General features: G+C 36.7%; 1 protein-coding gene across 1 annotated transcript in view; it reads left to right on the plus strand.

Annotated features, from left to right (window-relative positions):
* The first annotated feature begins 19 nt into the window (after positions 1-19).
* The window catches only part of WDPCP (WD repeat containing planar cell polarity effector), a 360,469-nt gene continuing 336,323 nt past the window's right edge, over positions 20-24,165 (plus strand). Inside the window, exons 1-2 of the mRNA XM_028168397.2 lie at positions 20-303; positions 613-667. Coding sequence (XP_028024198.2) covers positions 20-303; positions 613-667 — 339 coding nt within the window. The remainder of the gene's footprint in view (positions 304-612; positions 668-24,165) is intronic.

The raw sequence follows: 24,165 nt of genomic DNA on the forward strand, positions 1-24,165 counted from the left end.
GATTCTGGCGCAATCTCCAATGCATTTCCTTCGAGTGTTGAACTACACTTCCCGAGGTGAGAGGGTCTTCTCACGCCCTGCTCCTTGCGCTCTTCGCCGATTGCAAAGTAGTCCCCGAGGGCGGGCTGCTGTGATTGGAGGACGGCGACGAGCGGAGAATTTGGGCTCAGGAGGAAAGGAGCTGCCGGATGGCGCCCAGCAATTGGCGAGAGGGGAGGCGCGTGTAACTCGAGGGTGGAGAGACAGAGCCCTTAGCTCCAGCGCTCTCCCGTGCGCTGCTAAGACTTTATCCTCCCCTCAAGGGTAAACGTGGGTGGTAAAGAGACCTTCCGCTGCGTGAAGCCGGTTCGACCCGGAAACAAAATCTTTTTAAAAACTATTCACAGTCTGCGGGGGCGGGAGTAATTGAAGTGTCGAGAAGACTGGACGGCTTCGCAGGTTGCTAAGCGACGAGGTGGGAGAGCGCGCGCACGCACGGGCCGCTGAGGAGTACCTGAGGGATCCGTGACGCTGCAGCTCCGACACCTAGGCGACCGAGCGAACGCGCCGCGTCCTCACGGGTCCGTCTTCACCGCCCCGGTAGTGTCCAGTGACGCGGTGAGGGGTTTGCAGGGACGCCCCCTCAGAGGCGGCCGGGGGCCGCACATCTTCCCCACTCCGGAGGCAGGTGAGTCCCCGCCCGAGGCTAGGGTCTTTTAACCTTAGGGTCCGGTGTGCGGTTGTGCGGCGTCCCGCGTTGCCTTTATCGACCCAGGTGCTGATCTTCTGCGCGGATTCCCTCGAGCTCGCTGGTCCCTCTCTGCGCGCATAGTGTTCGGGCAACAGTGTTCTGGAGGGCGTAGTGCCCTGAAGTTCGCGCCACCTCCCCGCAGTAAGATATAGCTTTTTTCAAGTTAAGTGAAAAATATTGAGCTCCTGCTTTGTGGGAAATGAGCCCCTCCCTTCCTGGAGTTCACAGTCTAACTTTTTCTCTAAGTCTTCCGTGAATGTTGACACTTTTGTCCGTTCTTTTTTGGAAACTGGATGGTCTTTAAACCATCTTGACCTTTAAATTATGCCAAACCTGCATTTCTAAAGAAAGCGTGGCAGCTGAATGGGAGACACTGGTTATTTCAGTCAGTCTCAGCTGGTAAAATAACTTAACGAGGTTTTCGTTTAAAATTAGTGCTGCCCAGGAAAATTGTTGTGCTCTCTGAAACCTTGTTTCATGTGGATATTAAGAGGAAGATGTGATGAATAGCATGTGTGTAATGAAATGAAAGAAATATCTATATTAGAAAACATTGGTGTAACTTCTGGTTACACTGGTAATTGAATGCCAAGTGATATCTTTCAGTTTTTCTCTTCAGTTTTGGAGGGTTTGCTATTGTGTGAAAGAAATAGGACCTTACTTTCCAACTTGATCTGTCAATAGCATTTATCTTAGCTTAATGGCTCGCAGCTTATTTCCTGGTTTTCCTGTATGTCACTGGTTGCCCCTTCTCAGTATTCTTTGCAAGTTCTTTTTCACCTCTGACCTCTTAACCTTGGTGTGCCTGTATTCTTCTGCCTACACTTAATCCGTTAGTGATCTAATTCATGAGTTGCATAGTTTCAAAATGCCACTTCTATGTCAAAAACTCCCAAATTTGTGTCTCGTCCTGAATTCCAAACTCCTGTGTCTATTTTCTCGTTATTTCTCTTTAGAAAACTTGAGTTTCTAATATGCATCATTTCCACTATTTTACAGTGTTTTCTACTGAGCAATTGTATGTAGAAGTAAAACACCACACCCGTTGGTACAGATAATATGACCTGTAATTTCTCCAGTTCTAAGATGTTCATTATGGATGCTGGGATTATGAGATTTCAGACGGTAGAGTAGTGAGGAGTATGGACTGGTTAGATGAAGACTGGTGTGATAAATTGGCCAGGAGGACATAGAGCAAGGATTTTAGGATGTGGCATTCTGCTAGACTCTGGGGATTCAGAAATTAATAATACACAACTGCTGCCTTTTTAGAGCCCCCAGTTTAGCAGGGAACACAGATATGTAAACCCATAATGACAACATGGTGTGACCTGGTTAGTAATAGTTAGGTAACAAGTTAGTAACTCTGGGCTGCCACAGTTTCACAAAGGAGGTGCTGTCTGAATGAGGACAAATGGATGTTTCTGCCAGGCAGCTAGGGTAGGAGGAGGTAGAACCACTTTGCAGTGTTGCAGGTAGTGTTTTGGGTTGACATTCAACAATTTGCAAACGTACATGTGTTAAGTCCCTGATTTTTTTAAAACTAAGGCTTTGGAATTGCATTGTCATGTGGCTATTACATATAAATTAATAAAAAGTTAAATAAAATTAGTGCACAAGGGTTCCCTTTTCTCTGTATCCTCACCAACACTTGTTATTTGTTGTCTTCTTGATAACAGCCGTTCGTACAGGTGTGAGGTGGTGTCTCCTTGTGGTTTTGATTTGCATTTCCTTGATGATTAGTGATATTGCGCATCTTTTCATGTGTCTTTTGGCCATCTGTACATCTTTTGAAAAATTTCAATTCAAGTCCTCTGTCCATTTTGTAATTGAGTTGTTTGGGTTTGTTTTTTTGATGTTGAGTTATATGAGTTCTTTATATATTTTGGATATTAACCCCTTATTGGATATATTGTTTGCAAATATCTTCTCCCATTTAGTAAGCTTCCTTTGTGTTGTTGATGGTTTCCTTTGCTGTGCAAAAGGTTTTTAGTTGATGTAGTCTCATTTGTTTGTTTTTGTTTCCCTTGCATGAGGAGGCTTAACCAAAAAATATTGCTAAGCACTGTTGGTGAGATTGTAAATTGGTGCAGCCACTATGGAAAACAGTATGGAGTTTCCTTAAAAAATTAAAAATAGAACTGCCATATGATCCAGCAATTTCACTTCTGGGCATTTACCCAAAGAAAACAGAAAAACCAATTCAAAAAGATATATGCCCTCCAATGTTCATTGCAGCATTATTTACAGTAGCCAAGATATAAAAGCAACCTAAAGATCCACTGATAGACTAATGGGTAAGGAAGATGTGGTATATGAATATTACTCAGACATAAAAAAAAAGAAATCTTGCCATTTTTGTCAACATGGATAGATCTAGAGAGTGTTATGCTAAGTGCAGTAAGTCAGAGAAAGACAAATACCACATGCTCTCAATTATATATAGAATGTAAAAACGTAAAACAAATGAAACGAAACAGACTGATAGATAACAGAGAACAAACAGGTGGTGCCAGAAGGGAAGGGATAGAGGAGTGGATGAAATAGGTGTAGGGGATTAAGATGTACAGACCTACAGTTATATAATAAATAAGCCATGGGGATGTAATATACAGCATTAGGAATGTGGTCAATAATATTGTAATACCTTTGTATGGAGACAGATGGTTACTAGACTCATCATGATGATCACTTCATAATGTATGCAAATATCAAATCACTTTGTAGTATACCTGAAACTAACATATGTCAACTCTATGTCAATAAAAATTAATTTAAAAATACAGTTTCTCAGTCACACTGGCTACATTTCAAGTGCTCAATAGCCACATGTGATAGAATAGCGAACATTTTCATTATCGCAGAAAGTTCTGTTGCATGGCTGCCAGAACTTAATGGAAGCAAGACGTCATCTAGAGCAGGAGCAGCTGCAGCATATCTTTGTGGAGGCATTTCTTTTGCCCCTGGGTACCTTATTGAGTGCATTGAATCATCTAGAGCAGGAGCAGCTGCAGCATATCTTTGTGGAGGCATTTCTTTTGCCCCTGGGTACCTTATTGAGTGCATTGAATCATCTAGAGCAGGAGCAGCTGCAGCATATCTTTGTGGAGGCATTGCTTTTGCCCATGGGTACCCTATGGAGTGCATCGCTGTCTGTGATACTGACTACACAGGAAGAGTCCTGTGCGAGGCAAGAAAGAAACCCAATTCTTGTCTTAACCATTGCTGATTTATTCTGGAAGAACTCACATTAACAGTTTTGGTGTGCAAAGTTTACAAACAATGCATTGTCCTAGATCTTGAATGAAACTTAGCATCTGCAGCCCCGCATCCTCAGGAGGGCATAGAAAAGCATAGTCATCGCCTGAGTGACACCGAACAACATTTGTCTTCTGCTGTCTACTGTTCTGGAATACCTATGTCCCGCCACATTCTAAATAGGTGGAAGAGCATGTGCCACTTGTTGAAGCTTGAAGTAGAATGGTAGGTTCAGACCCTACCAATGATGGGGGTTAGGAGAGAAAGGAACTCAGTTGGAGTGTCTGTATATTTTAATGTGTGCAACAGGTCCATATTCGTATGTGCTTTTTATGAATCATCATAATATATGTTTTATTTGGATATATGTGCACTCTCTGATGTTATCTCTATTATGAGTTCTTAAATGTCTAGCTGCTTTTATACTTTATAATATTTTCAGTTTGGATTAAATGAAAATGCTTTTTGTAAGTCAAATTTTATGATTTTTGTCATTCCTAAGGAAGGAGAGAGAGTTGTCACTGGAGAATAGCCTAAGGGTGCTTTAAATGTATTGGTGGGTGGAGAAAATAATGGGTATTAATTTTATTATTTGGTCAATTCACTACTCAGCTTAACAAAGAATATTACCAGCCCCTTCCCGGAGATAATGTGTTGACACACACACACACTCATTCTTGTGTGTATAGGTGTATTTTGCGATTATAAAAAGTCATGAGTTATTAATAATAAATCAATTAATGTTTTCTCTTATCCCCTACTAACTAGAAATTATGAAAACTTGTCTCATGTCACTGCTAATGGCTTTACATGTAAAAAAAATACTGCTGTATAAGCACAGACATACCTATATTTTCTCCTAAATGTCCCAAGACAGATATAATTATGCCCACTGTTTAAAAAAATTAAGATATATGAAAAGACTCTGAAATGGATCAATTTATGATTACTAAGAGGTGGGGAAGAATGGGTAACAGCTAGACTTCGGATAGTAAGTAGAAGTATGGGGCAGGGACAGGAGAGTAGGGGGAAAAAAAGCAATTGAGTATGAAGAACTAACACCTTGAAATGAAGGTTAAAGGGGAGGAAAAAAAAAATCTCAGCAAACATTCATTTGCATTATACACCTTTACTTTAGCCAGCTTACTTGCTATTGCTCAAATATGTCCTTCAGTATTCTGCCATTTTCACTGTGTGCTTTTTCTCACCTGGAATCTCAGCCTCCATTTATGCCTATTAAAATCCATTCCACCAGGCCCTCTCCAAATGCTTTGGCCTATATGAAGCCTTTCTTCCCCGCCCTCCACTTTTAAAAACTATTACAAAAAATTACAAACATAAACAAAATGAAGAGACAGTATAATTTTCTCAGTCCATCATCCAGCTTCAACAATTGTTAACATTTTGGCAATCTTTTAAAATATATCTCCCTGTTTCCTCCCTCCCCCAGCATGGTCAAACATACAGAAAATCTGTACAGTGAATATCCTTGAGAGTAGTCTGAGTTCAGTCAGGAGAGACAACTATACAGGTTATTTGAACATTTAATATGATGAATTGTTAACTAGAACAAGGAGGGATGGTTAACTGTTAGAAGAGGTAAAAGAGCTCTGCGTCTAAGGGTCCCAGAAGTAGCAGTTGTGAAAGAGCAGCACCTACTATTGATACTAGGATGAGGAAGAAAGACTGGGAGAGGGCCCTTCTTCCCAAAGCTCGGATGCAGGCCTCTTCAAAAAGGGCATACCTACCATGGCCACAGGGCCTGAGGCCACAGCTGGACCTGTCTCCTCATCAGTGCTCTTGGGGCTTCACACTAATTAATAATAATAATAGAGAACTGGAATCCAGAAGGGAAGTGTTTCTCTGCTGCTGTAGTGACCTGATAGGGCCCTCTCTAAAGCTGGCGAAGGCGAAGTGTTTAGAGGGTCTAGTTCCATGGTCATAAAGCAGGGCAAAGAAAGGTAGATTTAATGCTGAGAGATAGTAAATTGATAACTGGCACACCTATATAGTACTTAGCGCCTAATTTCTGTAATTGTTAACCATTTTGCTTTATTTACTTTATCGTGTATCTGCACACCTGTCGATCCACATGAATTCTTTTTTGATTCTTCAGCCTGATCGCTCTTTGTTTTTGTTTTTTTTAAAGATGGATTTTTAAAAAATTGTTACATTTATTTATTTATGGCTGCGTTGGGTCTTCGTTGCTGTGCGCGGGCTTTCTCTAGTTGCAGTGAGCCGGGGCTACTCTTCGTTGTGGTTCGTGGGCTTCTCATTACGATGGCTTCTCTTTGTTGCAGAGCATGGGCTCTAGGCGCGCAGGCTCAGTACTTGTGGCTCACGGGCTCTAAAGCGCAGGCTCAGTAGTTATGGCGCACGGACTTAGTTGCTACGCGGCATGTGGGATCTTCCTGGACCAGGGCTCGAACCCGTGTCCCCTGCATTGGCAGGCGGATTCTTAACCACTGCGCCACCAGGGAATTCCCCGCTCTTTGTTTTAAATTTTGAATTTAAAAATTACCCACAAAACTAATCTGTGGTGGGGAAAAAAAAAAAAATCACTAACAGTGGTTCCTTCTAGAGCAGCGGTCCCCAATCTTTTTGGCACCAGGGACCGGTTTCGTGGAAGACAGTTTTTCCACGGACGGGGGTGGGCATAGTATGGTTCACGCGGTAATGCGAGTGATGGGGAGAGGCAGATGAAGCTTCGCTTGCTCGCCTGCCGCTCACCTCCTGCTGTGTGGCCCAGTTCCTAACAGGCCAGTACCCGTCCTCGGCCCGGGGGTTGGGCACCCGTGCTCCAGAGGTGGGAGTTGGGGTGGGGATTGACTGGGAATGAGCATGAAAGAACTTTTTGGCTGACAGTCATTGTGTATATCTTGATAGGAGTTTGCATTACAGAGGTATAAACTTTTGTAAAAATCTGCAAATGATATAAGATTTGTGCATTTCATATTTGTGAATTTTTTCTAAAAACATCTCTAAAAATTATTAAGCTCTAGTTAATGATAGTGTTTAGGGGTGAAACATACTTATGCCTGCAACTTTCTTTGAAATGCATTAAAAATATAAGATGTATTAATGATGTATAGAAGGATGGTTAGTCCATAAAAAATCAAAATATAGATAAAGCAAATATAGTAATGTGAGAAAATACCATATAGTAAAATGTTAATTGTAGAATTTTTGTGGTGTTCACTGTACATTGCTTTCAACTTTTCTGTATCAGTTATTAGACTGAAATTTCCTTGAGTTCAGAGAGTGTGTCTTACACATCTGTAAATGCCTCATGGAACACAACATATTTTCGTCACAATGGCAATGAGCAGAATGCCTTTAAAATTGCCATTGTGGAGTTGGAAGACTAATCTTGGCTTAATGAACCTAAGCAGTTTCAAACTTTTCTAGCTAAACAGAAATTTTGTAAATGCAAATTATATTGGAAAATGATTGGAAGAAGTTGTGAAATACTGAACATATCAGAAATTTCCCAGATGTAATTTGACACTTTAATAAAAATTTATATATTATTAATTTTTTGGTAAATAGCTTATTATTAACTTGTTTACCAAATCATTTAGCAAAATTATCAGGCTTACGCTATATATAGAATTAAGAACAGTTTAGATTATAAAATGTATATTTAAAATTATCTTTTGTTCCAATATGATATATTTATAGTCTAGTATGCTTGGTTTGCCTGGGGAATATGGTTGGCTCCATCTAAATGGAACAAATGAGAACTGTAGATGGAGGCCCAGAGAATGGGCATATATTGCTCTTACTGGTTTCATAACCTTTCTGCAGGCCTTAGAATTTATGTTGCAAAGTGTTCATTGTAAAGATAGGAAGTTGCAGACGGTCCCCAAAAGTTGGGATTGACTGGGTAAGGATGGCCCTCTACAGCATTGCTTCTAAATCTAAGGCCTTTGCTCCTTTTTAGTTGAACATTTCAGTGCCTTAGTTCCTAAGTCTAGTTTTGTAATACCCACCCATATTTGATCAAGTTTAATTTGAAAGAATTGTGGCACATAAGGAATTTACTTATATGTTCAATTTAATATATAGCCCCTGGAAATGAATCAAGTTTTCATGACTTACAGCTGGGATTTGTCATGTGATGTCTTCCTTGGTCTGTCTAGTTCATATAAGAAGGACTCAAAATTAAGGGAGGTGTTATTTTTCTAGGCCCTCATAAATTTAATCATATTGTTTTACATTTAACTGAAAGCATATATATGTATGCATATACATATATGTAGTGAACATTTATAATATTACATACATAATTTAATCCTGCGGTAGAATGAGTAGATATTATCCTCATTTTACAGTTTAGGAAACTCAGTTTCAAAGGTTGTGACTTGTCTGAGGTCTTCTTGCCATGTTTAGAAAACTAAGATCTTACTAATATTAAAAAAAACGCAAAACCCTACATATTCCATCACCTATTTAAAAATTAACATCTTAAATATATCATGTTTACACAGTTGTAAAGGTTGTAATTTCCAATGTATTATAAATGTTGAATTTTTAACCAGAACTGTTATATCATTCTTCAAAAGATATACAGTGTAATCTAAATATTCATCTGTCATTATCTATTTAAAAAATAGGTAGCTCTCTCTTTGACGGTCAAAAGTTGAGTTTTCTGTACATTCTTAATGTCAAACTTCCATCACACTCTCCTGACATAATTTTATCTTACTTTATTATATTTTAATGCTAAAATGTCTTTTCATGATCCCAGTGTCATCATACTTCTTGATCAAAAATATAAATATAAATTGAAACTAATTTTTTGTTTTTTTCAATCTGCCACTTATGGCTTTAAGTGTAATAAACTTTATCATTACAATTCTTAGTAGCATACAGTTTATCAAAACAAATGTTATAAATTTTAGATAATTATTAAATATTAAAAGTAAAATTTTAATGGAAATGTATCTGTTAATGGATGGCACTTTTTCTGCTCTGATTAGTTTATATATATGTGGATGAGTATTAGTTAGAATGAGACTGGATTGAGTTTCAAATTTATTTATATTTTCCAGAGTTATAGATGTATGTGCTTAGAAACCATATTCACATAAATAAGAAGGTGGGAGTTCTTTGGACTCCTTCCATGTCATTTGCAAAACAACATCACATGGTAGCCTATATCAGAACTGGTTTTCAATGATGTGTTAACCGGTTAACTCATTCAGGCTGTTATTCAATTTGGCTGAAAGCAAACAATTGAAAACCACCTGACTTGCAAAAGGATTTACTACCTGTTAGTCTTTCAAAGCTTTATTAAGATTTTGCCTGTCTCATTTAGAGTTACCTTAATTAATTCAATATGTTCTGAAAGTGTTAGGAAAAATTGAGATATTATTTCAGTATCCCCTTCCTAAAACAATATTTTAAATCATATGCTTTTATCTTTTCACCTGCTTTAAATATGTTTTTGTCAGCATCTTGAGGTGGCTTATTTGCTGATTGAATTTTCAGTTTTGGATAAAATACTGCCATATAATCTAATTGTGAAACCAGTCAGTCAAATAAGGTTGACTTAGTTTTCAGAAAAAGTATGACTTCATTTTTTAATTAAATTAATGCAGTAACATTCGATTTTGAGGAATATTATTAAAAAACTTAGAAATAAATTATGGAATGCATTTGAAAGAGAGGTTACTAAAACAAAGTCAAGATTAAAATGATGCAGTGATAATAAAATGTAAATGTTTAAAATATCATGAAAATCATAATGCTGTTTCTCATTGCTTCATTTATAATAAAGTGATATAAAGTGGGCTTAAAACGATAAGTGATTTATGAAGTAAGGAGTATGATAAAAGGAATGGTATTCCTTCAGTAAACTTCTTACAATTCACAAACTTTTCCTATGTATTTAATGAAGGAAGAAAGTGATTTGCTAAAGGTGAGTTGGCACAGATGTAGAGAACAAACGTATGGACACCAAGGGGGGAAAGTGTGTGGGGGGGGGGATGGGTGGTGGTGGTGGTGGGATGAATTGGGAGATTGGGATTGACATATATACATCAATATGTATAAAATTGATAACTAATAACCTGCTGTATAAAAAAATAAAATTCAAAAAAAAAGTGAGTTGGTCTGGTAAATAGCAGTCAATTTTACATTTGTTAATAGAAAGTAGAAAATAACGTTTTCTGAGATCAAGCTTGACCATAATTGGAATAAATTATTTCATTATGCAATTTGCTGGAAAAAAAATGTGACTTGCATTAAATTCCTTACTAAACATTGGGCATAGAGTGCCTGGATGGATCTAGTGGGATAGCACACAGCATGCTCCCTCTGGCTCTCCCCATTTCCCCCCTCTCTTTCTGAGGAGCAAAACAACATCTCCTTTTCTCATATAGAGTAGGTGTGCATTTTTCCCAAAATCTGATTTCTCGGAGTCTTATCTTTCACCTTGAACACTTATTTAAAATTTCTATGATTCTACTAAATGAATTCTTCTCACTGCTAAGAGAAAAAGGTTTTTCCCTGTTGTTGTTCTTAAAATCTCATGATTTCTGTCCTTGATTTACAGAGAATTTTAAAAGGAAGAGCTTTCAAAACCAGAATTCTCACTGCAGTCTTACAGCAGGATAGGACATTCCCATACTCCAGGAAGGCTACAAACATATGCCCCCGTCCCCACTCCCAGATGCGCACAATCAAAGCTGCCTGTTTGGTAGTTCACAGGCCTTGTTCTCTTTAGAGTGAATTCCCCTTGTTAATCAGATGAAGGAATGCATCGGTACTGATCAGTTTATAAGCTACATTTCACAGGTAATATAATACGTTGGAAGAGAGGATTTTTGGTCAGGTGGGAGTATCAGCACGTTTCCAGTTATACTAATAATAAGGTTGTCTGTCTTCTCTGCCTTGGAGAAGCATCTCTGGTAATAACTAATGTCTAGTGGCACGATTTGTCATTGCAATTTCATTGTCAGTTTGAATCTCCAGGTGGTTTCTGAATTCGTTGTAAACATTCATTTTGTTAAGTCAACAAACAATAGAGCATTGAACTGTTAACCTAGATTTGGAGATGTTCTTAACATTTTTTCCCCAGCTCAGCATTTTTAAGGTAATGTTTAATTCAAATTACAGAAAATACTTGAAATACCATTCTAACAACTTCCAACAGAGCTATTAAAGGAGCGTTGAGTTTCAAATTCCTAAAATTGAATGTTGGCTCTTTACACTGCTGGTGTTTTGGAGCTTACAAGATTTTATACTTTTACAGTATGAAATTATTTAACCTCCTGTTAATTTTATCTATAGCGTATATAAAATTGGTATGCATCTAGTTAAAAATCATTCATTTTGATGTTGTCTTTAATGAAATACAATTAAGCTTTAAGGCTTTTTTATGTAACAGTTTTGTAATCTGATTCCCTTTCATTGAAACTAGCAAAGTAATATTTGGAGAGTAATCTGATGTGCCCTTACTGTTGGTTTAGGTATCTGCTCATTTAGAAATATGTGCTTTACATAGCATCCATGTAATTAATAAACAGCATGTTAGATAATAGTGTGATTAAAAACAGCATCATTTACGACGTGAGGTTAAGACATGAAATAAGTCAGAGACCAAATTATTACAAATTTTTTTTTTTTTTTTTTTACTGTGGTAAGGTACACATAACATAAAATTTACTATCTTAACCATTTTTAAGTGCACAGTTCAGTGGTATTAAATATCGTCATATTGTTGTGCAGTCATCACCATCATCCCCATAACAATTTTCATCTTGTAAAACTGAAACTCTATACCTATTAAATAACTCAACGTTCTCCCTTCCCCCCCGGTGCCTGGCAACCACCATTACAATTTCTGTCTTTATGATTTTGACTACTCTAAATAACCTCATGTAAGTGGAATCATACAGTATTTGTCTTTTTGAGACTGGTTTATTTCATTCAGCATAATGTCCTCAAGTTTCAACCATGTTGTAACGTATTGCAGAAGTAACTTTTTTAAGGCAGAAAAATATTGCGTTGTATGTATATGCCATATGCTGCATTTTGCTTATCCATTCATCAGTATATGGACACTTGGGTTACTTCCCCGTTTCAGCTATTGCAAATAATGCTGCTATGAACACGGGTGTACAAATATCCCTTTGAGACCCAGCTTTCAATTCTTTTAGGTATACCCAGAAGTGGAGTTCCTGGATCATGTGGTAACTCTATTTTTAATTTTTTGAGGAACTGCCATATTGCTTTCTGTTAGCAGCTGCACCATTTTTACATTCCCACCAACATTGCACGTTTCCGATTTTTCAATATCCTTGCCAACACTTGTTATTTTCTGTTATTATTTATTTATTTTGTAGTAGCCATTCTAATGGGTATGGAGTGGTATCTCCTTGTAGTTTTGATTAGCATTTCCTGAATGATTAGTGATTTGAACATCTTTTCATGTGCTTATTGGCCACATATATCTCTTCTTTAGAGAAATGTCTACTAAAGTCCTTTGCCCATTTTTGAATCCAGTGGTTTGGTTTTTTGATGTTGAGTTCTAGAAGTTCTCTATATATTCTGTATCTTAATCCCTTACTGGATATATGATTTGAGAATATTTTCTCCAATGGTGTGAGTTGCCTTTTTACTCAGTGGATCTCTGGATAGTGAGCTTTTTTGTTTTTTTAAGGAGTAGTATTTTAAATAACTGTTTCAGATAACTGTGTTTCAGATAATATTAATTTTTGATACTAAATCAAAGCTACACTAGTGGTAGTTTCTCAAAGGTTATTTGCAAAATGTAACCTGAAACAATATCATTGAATATTTCCTATTCTGTTACATTAAAATCCGTAGGCCTATCCTGCACATTGAGTGGATCTTGTATTAGTGCATGACTTTTTAAGTAATGCATTGTTTTACTAAGGATAGCGTCCTTTGATGCACAAGATTTTAAAATTTCATGAAGTTCAATTTGTCTATTTTTTCTTTTGTTACCTGTGCCATCGGTGTCATATCCAAGAAATCATTGCCAAATCCAGTGTCGTGAAGCTTTTGTCCTGCGTTTTTTCTAAGAGTTTTATTGTTTTGGGTCTTAGATTTAGGTCCTTGATCCATTTGGAGTTTTTATATATGGTTTTATGTAAGGGTCCAATTTCATTCTTCTGCATGTGGATATCATGTTTTCCCAGCACCGCTTGTTGAAAAGACTGTCCTTTTTCCCACTGAATGGTCTTGGCACACTTGTCAAAAATTTGACCATACATGTGAGGGTTTATTTCTGAGATTTCTGTTCTATTCCATTGGTCTATTTAGCTGTCTTTATGCTAGTACTGCACTGTGTGAATTACTCTACTTTTGTAATAAGTTTTGATATTAAGAACTGTGAGCCCTCCAGTTTTGTTTTGTTTTGTTTTGTTTTTTCAATTATTTTGGCTATTTGGGGTCCCTAGAGATTCCATTTAAATTTTTTTCAAACTTTTTATTTTATTATTTTTAAATTAATTTTATTTATTTATCTATCCATTTATTGGCTGCGTTGGGTCTTCATTGCTGTGCACGGGCTTTCTCTAGTTGTGACGAGCGGGGACTACTCTTTGTTGTGGTGCGCGGGCTTCTCATTGCGGTAGCTTCTCTTGTTGTGGAGCATGGGCTCTAGAGCGCAGGCTCAGTAGTTGTGGCGCCTGTGCTTAATTGCTCAGTGGCATGTGGGATCTTCCCCGACCAGGGATCAAACCCATGTCCCCTGCACTGGCAGAAGGATTTTTAACCATTGCGCCACCAGGAAGTCCCTCCATTTAAATTTTAAGATGAGTTTTTCTATTTCTGCAATATATGTTGTTGGGATTTTGATAGGGATTGTGTTGAATCTGTAGACTGCTTTGGGTAGTATTGACATTTTAACTATATTAAATCTTCCAATCCATGACCATGAGATGTGTTTCCATTTATCTGTCTTCTTTCATTTCTTTCAGCATTGTTTTTTCATTGAACATGTCTTTCACTTTCTTGGTTAATTCCTAAGTATTTTATTCTTTTTGATGCTATTGTAAATGGAATTGATTTTGTAATTTCCTTTTCAGATTCTTCAATTTTGATGTATAGAAATGCAACTAATTTTTGTCTGTTGACTTCATATCCTGCTACTTTGCTGAATTCACTTATTAGTTCTGACAGTTTTCTTTTGTGGAGTCTTCAGGGTTTTCTCCATATAAGATCATATTTGCAAACAGATCATCTTATTTCTTCCTTTCCAATTTGGATGCCTTTTATTTCTTTTTCATACCTAATTGCTCTGGCTAGAACTTCTTCTGCCTGCCTGCTCAGGTCTGCCTTTGAATCCACCTAGTGAATTTTTCCTTGCTGTTATTGTACTTTTCAGCATCATAACTTCTTTTTGGTTTATTTTAGGTGTCTGTCTCTTTATTGATATTTCCATTTTGTTCGCACATTGTTTTCTTGTCTTTGTCTACATTTTTCTTTTGTTCTTTAAACATGTTTAAGACAGTTGTTTTAAAGTCGTCTAGTATATCTACCATTACATCTTTCAGGGATGGTTTCTCTTGATTTATCTTTTTTTGCTTTGAATGGCCCATACTTTCCTCTTTCTTTGTATGCCTTGTGACTTTTCATTGAACACTGGACATTTGAATCTAATAATGTGGTAACTCTGGAAATCAGATTGTCTGCATTCCGCAGGATTTGCTATTTTTTGCTGTGTAGTTTTTGTATTTTGATTATTGTAGGCTGTCTGTGCTGAAGATCAGACTGAGGTATAAACTTAATGTCTGTTCAGATCTTTTCTGTGCCTTTCTCTTGGCATGTGTGGTCACTTTCTAATTTTTCTTGTATATCAGCAGTTTGTGAATGTCCTAGTCTTTAATGTCTGGCTCCCAAAAGAGGAAACAGGGAAAAATGAAGAGGGGTGAAAAAGGGTGCTGCCCCATTAAATCTTTGGGAAGTCACTTTAGCCAGATGGGGGGGCTTGCATCAGTGAGGGGAGGTGCAACAACAATGGCTGCCCACCTCTTTGTCTGTGATCAGAAGCAGAGGACAGAGTTCTTATATTCCATCTAGCCCCCACAAGCTGTGTGTAAGCGGCTCCAGGAACATGTAAATAGGTGCCTGCTATGTGGCTGGGGGATGGGTAACTGCTGCTGTGCTAAGAGTTGAAATTGACCAAGATTAACTGATATTTGCATGTTCAAGTTTTTCCGTGGAAGTTGCAAGCCTTCAGCTGACTCCAGAGTTCCTTACATTAGACAGATTCTGCCAGTGTAATTGTTGTCCAGGTAGGGAGACAGATTCCTGGTGTTTCCTACTCTACCATCTTCGCAGAATCCTTTTCATGTAAATATTTTAAATTGGAGGATTGTCCAGGGCTAAAGGATTATCAGTTGACTTAGCTAGTAAAAAAGAGAAGTTTGGGTTTGTACTCTTTTTTAAATGTAAGAATAATGTTATGTATCTTGGAAATTATTTGGTTGGTTTGGATGACATGGAAAACAGTTTTTGAAAGAATTCTCAAATAACTTCTAAAATGAATACAGAGTAATTTGAAGATGATTATTACATTTACTTCAGTGAGTCTTAAACATAGAATTTCTAAAGTCAGATTTAATCCTGGAAGAAATTAAAGTGCTTGTAATTTACTTAAAATTAGTCATTGTGGTCACAATGAGTACTGCTTTATTACTATTTTCTTCTTCTTTTTCTTCTTCTTTATTTTATTTGGCTGAGCCGCGTGGCATGCGGGATCTTAGCTCCTCGACCGGGGATTGAACCCGTGTCCCCTGCGTTGAAAGTGCAGTCTTAACCACTGGACTGCCAGGGAAGTCCCACTATTTTATTATTTTATACATACACAATTTACACACATCCCGACATATTTAACTATAAAATATTTGGCTGGAATTTTCAGGAGTGGTGAAGTACAGGATATTTTTACAGGATGAAAGTTGTAGTCATGTGAACTTCATGTAATCAAGTTGCCGAGAGTAGTCAAGAGGTAATAGAATGGGCTGGGGTCAGTCACCTCCTCTTTCAACTTCATGTATAAAAGATAAAATAATACCTATCAGGATTCTTTCTTCCTCCCTCCCTCCCTCCCTCCCTTTCTACTGCTATCTATCTATCTTTTTTTATTGAAGTATAGTCAATTTACAGTGTTGTGTTAGTTTCTGGTGTACAGCAAAGTGATTCTTTTTCAGATTCTTTTCCATTATAGTTTATTACAAGATATTGAATATAGTTCCTTGTGCTATACAGTAGGACCTTATTGTTTATCTTTTATATATAGTTGTTTGCATTCGCTCATCCCAAACTCCTAATTTATCCCTTCTGCCTGCGCCCCCCCCCTTCCCCTTTGGTAACCATAAGTTTGTTTTCTACATCTGTGACTCTGTTTCTGTTTTGTAAATAAATTCATTTGTATCATTTTTTAGATTCCACATATAAGTGATATCATATGATATTTGTCTTTCTCTGACTTACTTCATCTTCGTATGATAAGGTCCATTCATGTTGCATGTGCTGCAAATGGCATTATTTCATTCTTTTTAATGGCTGAGTAATATTCCATTGTTTATATATATACCACATCTTCTTTATTCATTCATCTGATGATGGACATTTAGCCTGTTTCCATGTCTTGCCTGTTGTAAATAGTGCTGCTGTGAACACTGGGGTGAAAGTATCTTTTTGAATTAGAGTTTTCTCTGGATATATGCTCAGGGGTGGGATTGCAGGATCATATGGTAACTCTGTTTTTAGTTTTTTAAGGAACCTCCATACTGTTCTCCATAGTGGCTGCACCAATTTACATTCCCACCAAAAGTGTAGGAGGGTTCCCTTTTCTCCACACCCTCTTCAGCATTTATCATTTGTAGACTTTTTGTTGATAGCCATTTTGACTGGTGTGAAGTCATACCTCTTTGTAGTTTTGATTTGGATTTCTCTAGTAATTAGCGATGGTGAGCATCTTTTCATGTGCCTATTGGCTGTGAGCATCTTTTCATGTGCCTCTTGGCCATCTGTATGTCTTCTTTGGAGAAATGTCTATTTAGATCTTCTGCCCAGTTTTTGATTGGGTTGTTTCTTTTTTTGTTATTGAGCTGTATGAGTTGTTTGAATAGTTTGGAAATTAAGCCCTTGTTGGTTGCATCATTTGCAAATATTTTCTCCCATTCTGTAGGTTTTCATTTTGTTTATGGTTTTCTTTGCTGTGCAACAGCTTGTAAGTTTGATTAGGCCACATTTGTTTGTTTGTTTATTTATTTATTTATTTATTTATTTATCTATCTATGGCTGTGTTGGGTCTTCGTTTCTGTGCGAGGGCCCCCTCCAGTTGTGGCAAGTGGGGGCCACTCTTCACCGCGGTGCGCGGGCCCCCCACCATCGTGGCCTCTACCATCGCGGAGCACAGGCTCCAGACGCGCAGGCTCAGCAACTGTGGCTCACGGGCCCAGCTGCTCCATGGCACGTGGGATCCTCCGGGACCAGGGCCCGAACCCACGTCCCCTGCACTGGCAGGCGGACTCCCAACCACTGTGCCACCAGGGAAGCCCCATTTGTTTATTTTTGCTTTTATTTCTATTGCCTTGAGAGAATGACCTTAAGAAATCATTGCTACAATTTATGTCAAAGAATGTTTTGCCTATGTTCTCTTCTAGGAGTTTTATGGTGTCATGTCTTATATTTAAGTCTTTAAGCCATTTTGAATTTATTTTTGTGTATGATGTGAGAGTGTTCTAACTTCATTGGTTTACACGTGGCTGTCCAGCTTTCCCAGCACCACTTGCTGAAGAGACTGTTTTTTCTTCATTATATATTCTTGCCTCTTTTGTTGAAGATTAATTGACTGTAGATGTGTGGGTTTATCTCTGGGCTCTCTATTCTGTTCCACTTACTATCAGGATTCTTTTTGATAATTACTTGTTTCCAGGAGTATGAACTACCTAACCTTGAGTTTTTTCTTTTAAGTAGAAGGAGTAGAATTTATTGGTTTTAACTCCACTACCTAGCAATATGACCCTGAACAAGTGTCTTGGTCTGTTTTGATTGATACAGTGGGGTAATAACACAGCATGACCATAAAGTCTGGAAACATAATATAACAATTCCCCTCCTATAGATATCCATTTAAATTAGGAGGTGTACAAGAATGTTCATAAGCAGTGCTTCTAAGAACAAAACTCTAAACATCTATTTGTCTATCAATAAGAGAATGAATGAATATGGTGAAAATGAATGGACCATAACAACACACACCAACATAACTGAATAACAAAAATACAATGTTGAGTGAAAAAAGTAAATCATAACACATACAGTATGATCCTAGTTTTATAAAATTTAAAAATGTGTAAAGACCCTATTATTTAGAGTTTCATACACATCTGGTAAAACCATAAAGAAGAGTAGGGGGATGATTAATTCCAAATTCAAGATAGTAGTTGCCTGGGGTTGAGAGTAGGAGAGGATGCACTGGTGTCTTCAAAGTATTGGTAATTGTCTGCTACTTAAGATGGGTGGATGCATGAGTATTTGTTTCATTTATTCATTTTTATGTTTTATTATATATTACATATTTAAAAAATATATATACCTTTGATCACTATTGTTTGTATGACATTTAATAAAAAATATACATAGTGGCTTAGAGTTTTTATATGATTATGGAATAACAATTTAGAAAAAGAATAGAAGTCGCTCACAAATCTTTTACCCATTTAGAGGAATTTACATTTTTGCAAATCCCATTCAAGTTTTCTAGGTTAGGTTTAAATCTATCATCTGGCCATTTGTTTTTCTTTGTCACATCTGTTCTTTGCTTCCTCTTTCCTCCTTTTCTTTTCTTTTTGATTATTTGAAGTTTTTTACAATTCCATTTTATCTCCTTTGTTACCCTTATTAGTGATAAGTTATTTGTTGTTTTTGTGACTACTTTAAGACTTACCGCATACACCCTTTTCTCATATCTACCTTCAAGTGATAGTATACCACTTCCCCTATAGTATAAGAACTTTCAATAATTTACTTCCATTTCTCCCTTCCTATTGTGTTATGGTTCTCATACATTTTACTTCTACATAAGTTATAAGCTCCATACTACATTGTTATTATTTTTGTTTAAACAGCTAATTATTTTTTAAAGATTTAAATAGAAAAAATATCTAATATTTACTCATGTAGTTATCATTTCCAGTACTTTCATTTCATTGTGTAGATCTCCATTTCTAATATAGTGTGATTTTCCTCCTGCCTAAAGGATTTCCTTTTCAAAATATTTTTATAGTATGGACTGGATTGTAACAAATTCTCTCAGCTTTGAATGTCTGAAAAAGTCTTTGGTTTTGAAAGACATTTTCACTGGGTACAAAATTCTAGGTTGTCAGTTTTTTCTTTCAGTACTTTAAAGATGGTGGTCCCCTGTCTTTTCACTTACCTTGTTTCTGATATCATCTGCCATCCTTGTCTTTCTTCCTTTGCTCTTGTGTCTGTTTTCCTCTTTATCACTCGGTTTGAGTAGTTTGATTATGATATGCATTTGTGTAACTTTTTTCATGTTTCTTGTGCTTGGGTTCTTGGGTCTATGGGTTTGTAATTTCAACAAATTTGGGAAAATTTTGATCATTATTTCTTCAAATATTTTTTTCTCTCTACCTCCCATCCTGCCACTGTTTTGACGACTTAAATTATCCATATAGTAAGCTGGTTGTTGTCCCACTACTCACTGATGCTCTGTTCATTTTTAAAATTCCCTTTTCTTTCTAGATTTTATCTTGTAAAGTTATTGCTGTGTCATCAAGGCCACTGATCTTTTCTTTTGCATTGTCTAATCTGCTGTTAATTTCATCCATTGTATTTTCCATCTCACTTATTGTAGTTTTTATCTCTAGATGTTTGATATGAGTTTTTAAAGTATCTTTCATGTCTACTAATTTTTGAACATATGGAATACATTGTAATAATTGTTTTAATGTTCTAGTCTCTTAATTATCTTTGTCAGAGCTGGGTTGGTTTTGATTGATTTTTTTTTTTTCTCTCCTTACTATGGATCATATTTTTTGGTTTCTTTGTATGCCTGGTAATTTTTTATTGAATGCCAACTGCTGTGAATATTACCTTTTTGGATGTTGGGTATTTTTATTTTTCTATAAATAATTTTGAACTTTATTCTGGGGTGCAGTTAAGTTACTTGAAAATAGTTTGATCCTTTCAGGACTTGTTTTTAAGCATGTATACATTTTCCCCCATCCTGCACCATACCTAGTCTCTCCTAACACAGCTTCATATGACTAAACAGTCTGGTTTTTAGTTTCTACTTTTTATTGATTGATTGATTGACTGATTGATTGATTGCCATGCTGTGCAGCATATGGGATCTTAGTTCCCTGACCAGGGATTGAACCCGTGGCCCCTGCAGTGGAAGCACAGAGTCTTAACCACTGGACCTCCAGGGAAGTCCTAGTTCCTACTTTTTTTTTTTAGCAAAGGAATTGCAAGTGGTAGGTCCCCAGATTACCTATAACTTCTGTCCAGCTTGGCTACAAATTGTAGGTTCCTGGACCTCCTCTCCCTTGGATTCAGTTTTTTCTAGAACAGTTCACAGAACTCAAGGAAACACCTATTTATGTGTACCAGTTTTATTGTATAATAAAGGATATGATAAAGGACACAGATAGATAGTCAGGTAAAGAGATACGTAGGGCAAGGTCTGGGAGGGTCCTGAGTGCACGAACTTGTCTCTGTGGAATTGGGGAGCATCACCCTCCTGGTACCTGGATGTGTTCACTAGCACAATCTGGAAGCTCTCCAAACTCCATAATATTGGGATTTTTATGGAGGCTTCATCTTGTAGGTATGATCAGTTATTAATTCCATTTCCAGCTCCTTTCCCCTCTCTATTCAATAGGGGGTGGGGATGAAAATTCCAAGCTTCTAATCATAGCTTGTTCTCTCTGGTAACGGGCCCTGATCCGGCAGCCAACCAGCAACCTACTCAGGGTTGCCTCATTAGAGCAAAAGATACTCCTATCACCCAGAAAATTCCAAGGGATTTCAGAGCCCTCTATCAGGAACTGGGGTCAGAGACCAAATATTTGAATAAAAAGTGCTCTTAGTGCTCTTATCACTTAGGAAATTATAAGAGTTTTAGGAGCTTTGTGCTAGGAACTGGGGTCAAAGACTAAAATATGAGAATAGAATATTCTCCTAGCACCCCTATTTATGAGGGATTTAGGAGCCCTGTGTCAGGAACCGGGGCAGAGACCAGTATATAACCTGACTTCTTTTTAAGTCTTTCAGCTTTTCTTCCTGCTCTTAACTGTCTGGTGTATCCATAGTTACTGAGAGACAGAGACAGAGAGACACAAAGAGTTAGATTGGCCTGGGAGGTTATAACCACCCCCACCACCCCCCCATACTATGCTTACCAATCTCTAGACTATGTCAGGTGCCCATTCCCAGCCTAGTATGTGGGGTGGGGGGCAGTTGGAGAGGAATCATGATTTTAAAAACACATGTTTTTCCTTTTCGTGGAGTATCCTTTGACTAGCTCCCCTTATAGTAGGGTTGGTGGAGATGGCAGTTTCCCTGAGTGGCTACTGTGGATAGTTGGCAATATGTATCTGCATCCTGATTTCTTCATCCTGCCAGAATAGAGCCCTACTCTGTCTGTAGGCAGTGTAAGCTAAGTGATTCACTTTCCGAGCTCTTTTAGAATATTAATATTGTGATATTTATTTTAAATCATGATAATGCTGAAAATTGATATAAAACTGGGACAAGGATTTTTCAGTAATTTAATACCTTGTATTATTCACTAAAAATATTGTGAAACCATGACAATTAAGTCTGCCTTATTAATTTGGTCTGATTAAGAGATATAAATATAATTTAGTGTATTTCCTTATATTTTTCTGTTCTTACGGCATCATCATTTAGTGTTTTCCTTAAAAGAGCTATTCAGCACTTCTGTGAATATCTGTGTAGACTGGACTGCAGTTAAAATTTTCCAGAAGCTAAAACTAGAATTCCCACAATGTACAGTTTGCCTTTGAAAATTTTCTACATTTAGTATCACTTGTTCCTGTGTTCTTGTTATTTAATATAACTGAAATATTAATAACTAACTGTTTAAAGTGCAGTATTTCAGTTAATTCCATGTATAATTAAAAAATTTAAATACATTAACATTTCACGACATAGTCTGTGATTGGGATTAGGACTGTTTGTGTTTGCTGTTCAAATACTCAGTATAATATTTGATATTTGGATAAAATGCTATTTTTCATATCAAGTATATTTGTTGAAAATTGTAGAGGGGATATACTAGGGAGCTTGAAAAATTTGTATTTAACATAAAATTATTTGTTTCTTTTCAGATTTTAAAAAGAACAGTGTTTGGGAATCTCACAGGCTTATATGACTATTAGATTTTGCAGGTTTGCATCCTTTAATATGTTTCTTTTTCTGTCATACATAAAGCATTTGATCTCTTGGTCATGATTGAAAATGGGATAAAGGGAGGGAAAAGTGAGATGAGATACCCTCTCAGTCCTTTTCTGGAGAATGTAAAACTATCCCATTTCCCTTAAGCAGACTTTCCCAAATGATTAACTTTATTTCACAAGAGGAAACGCATCTTTATTTTAAAATACAATACTTTCCTTGTACTTTATGTGAATTAAGTGTGTTGACATTTAAAAAGCTGTCTGACTGAACCAACTATTTGCAACAAGCCCAGGCCAGTCAGAACTACTTTGGGAAGGGCATATATAGACTTACTGAAGTTGAAACTACTACAAGGCAAGATTATTCTAGAGACATGAAGTCTGGGTTTTGGCTTCAGGAAATATCACTTTGGAAATTACTCTCTAGGCAGGATTAAATATAAAAGTGAAATACGTATCTAAAATGAATTAAGTTTCATACTAAATAGAACTCATTGCCAGGGGATTTTTAAAAAGCATTTTGGTTACTGTTACTAGAAATTACTTTAAGACTGTTTGAAACTGAGTCGTGGAACTACCTTGGAGTGAAGGCTTTAAAAGAACATGGCCTTTTCTGGCTGTGAAAATCTGATTTTATTACTACTGTAAGTTGATTATGAGAAAGCTATTAACTAGTGGATATTTAAGCTATATCTAATTGAAAAGGTAAAATTACTTAATTGTGTGCCTGTTAAAAAAAATAAACTTTTGGTGCCAAATTATGAATTGTGCTCCTCATTGTAATAAACAACTAGGTGAAGGGTTAAAATATGGGAGTCTAGGATTCATAGTTATTTTCTGGGTTCTTATTCTAAGTGATGGAGATGATCATTCATTTACTATTAGGACAGTTCTCATTTTTATATAGCCTATAGCATATAATATATACATCTGTATACATGCTATATGCTGTGTGCTATATATGTATAGTAGTATGAGTGTATATATATACTGTATATTGTACAAGATATTTATAGTGCCCAGCATATATATATATATACTGTGTAGTATGTAGTGCATTTATATATATATATATATATATATATATATGGTGTGTATATACATACATAGAGACAGATATAGTAGAGAACATTTCTAGACTATATTATGTAATATAGAGAAATAAACATATCACTGATCTTCAGTCTTTTTAGTTACAGCAATTACCTTCTAAACAGTCCTCTGCCATATTTTTTAAGGTTATATTATAGAGTTATTGGTAGCAGTTGTGTATGTTTATCTTTTCATTTTAGCTCTCTACTAAGCAGACTAAAGGGTAGATTTTAAAAGAGAATATGACCATGACTTTTATACACATGTAAATGAACATGTGTCAGAGATTTTATTTAACTCATTAGTTAATGATACTATGATATTGTTGCCAGTTCAAAGTATCACATATATATAGTTAAATAAGGAATGCTGAAATGAATTTACAAGTGAATGCAGAACAGGCAAAGCTGAACACTATCAACTGGATAATAATAATCACAGCCAATTTGCATTTCTGTGGACAGGAATCATTTCTATAATATTATTATATATATATCAGTTTTCTAAAGTTAGCTTCTCCCTCTACAGAGTTATAAAAAAAGCCTATCCAAGGGGAATTCCCTGGCAATCGTGGTTAGCACTCGGCGCTTTCACTGCTCTTCAGTCCCTGGTTGGGGAAGTACGATCCCTCAAGCCGTGCAGCATGGCCCA

This window comes from Balaenoptera acutorostrata, chromosome 12 (assembly GCF_949987535.1).
Source record: "Balaenoptera acutorostrata chromosome 12, mBalAcu1.1, whole genome shotgun sequence".
Classification (NCBI taxonomy): Eukaryota; Metazoa; Chordata; class Mammalia; order Artiodactyla; family Balaenopteridae; genus Balaenoptera; species Balaenoptera acutorostrata.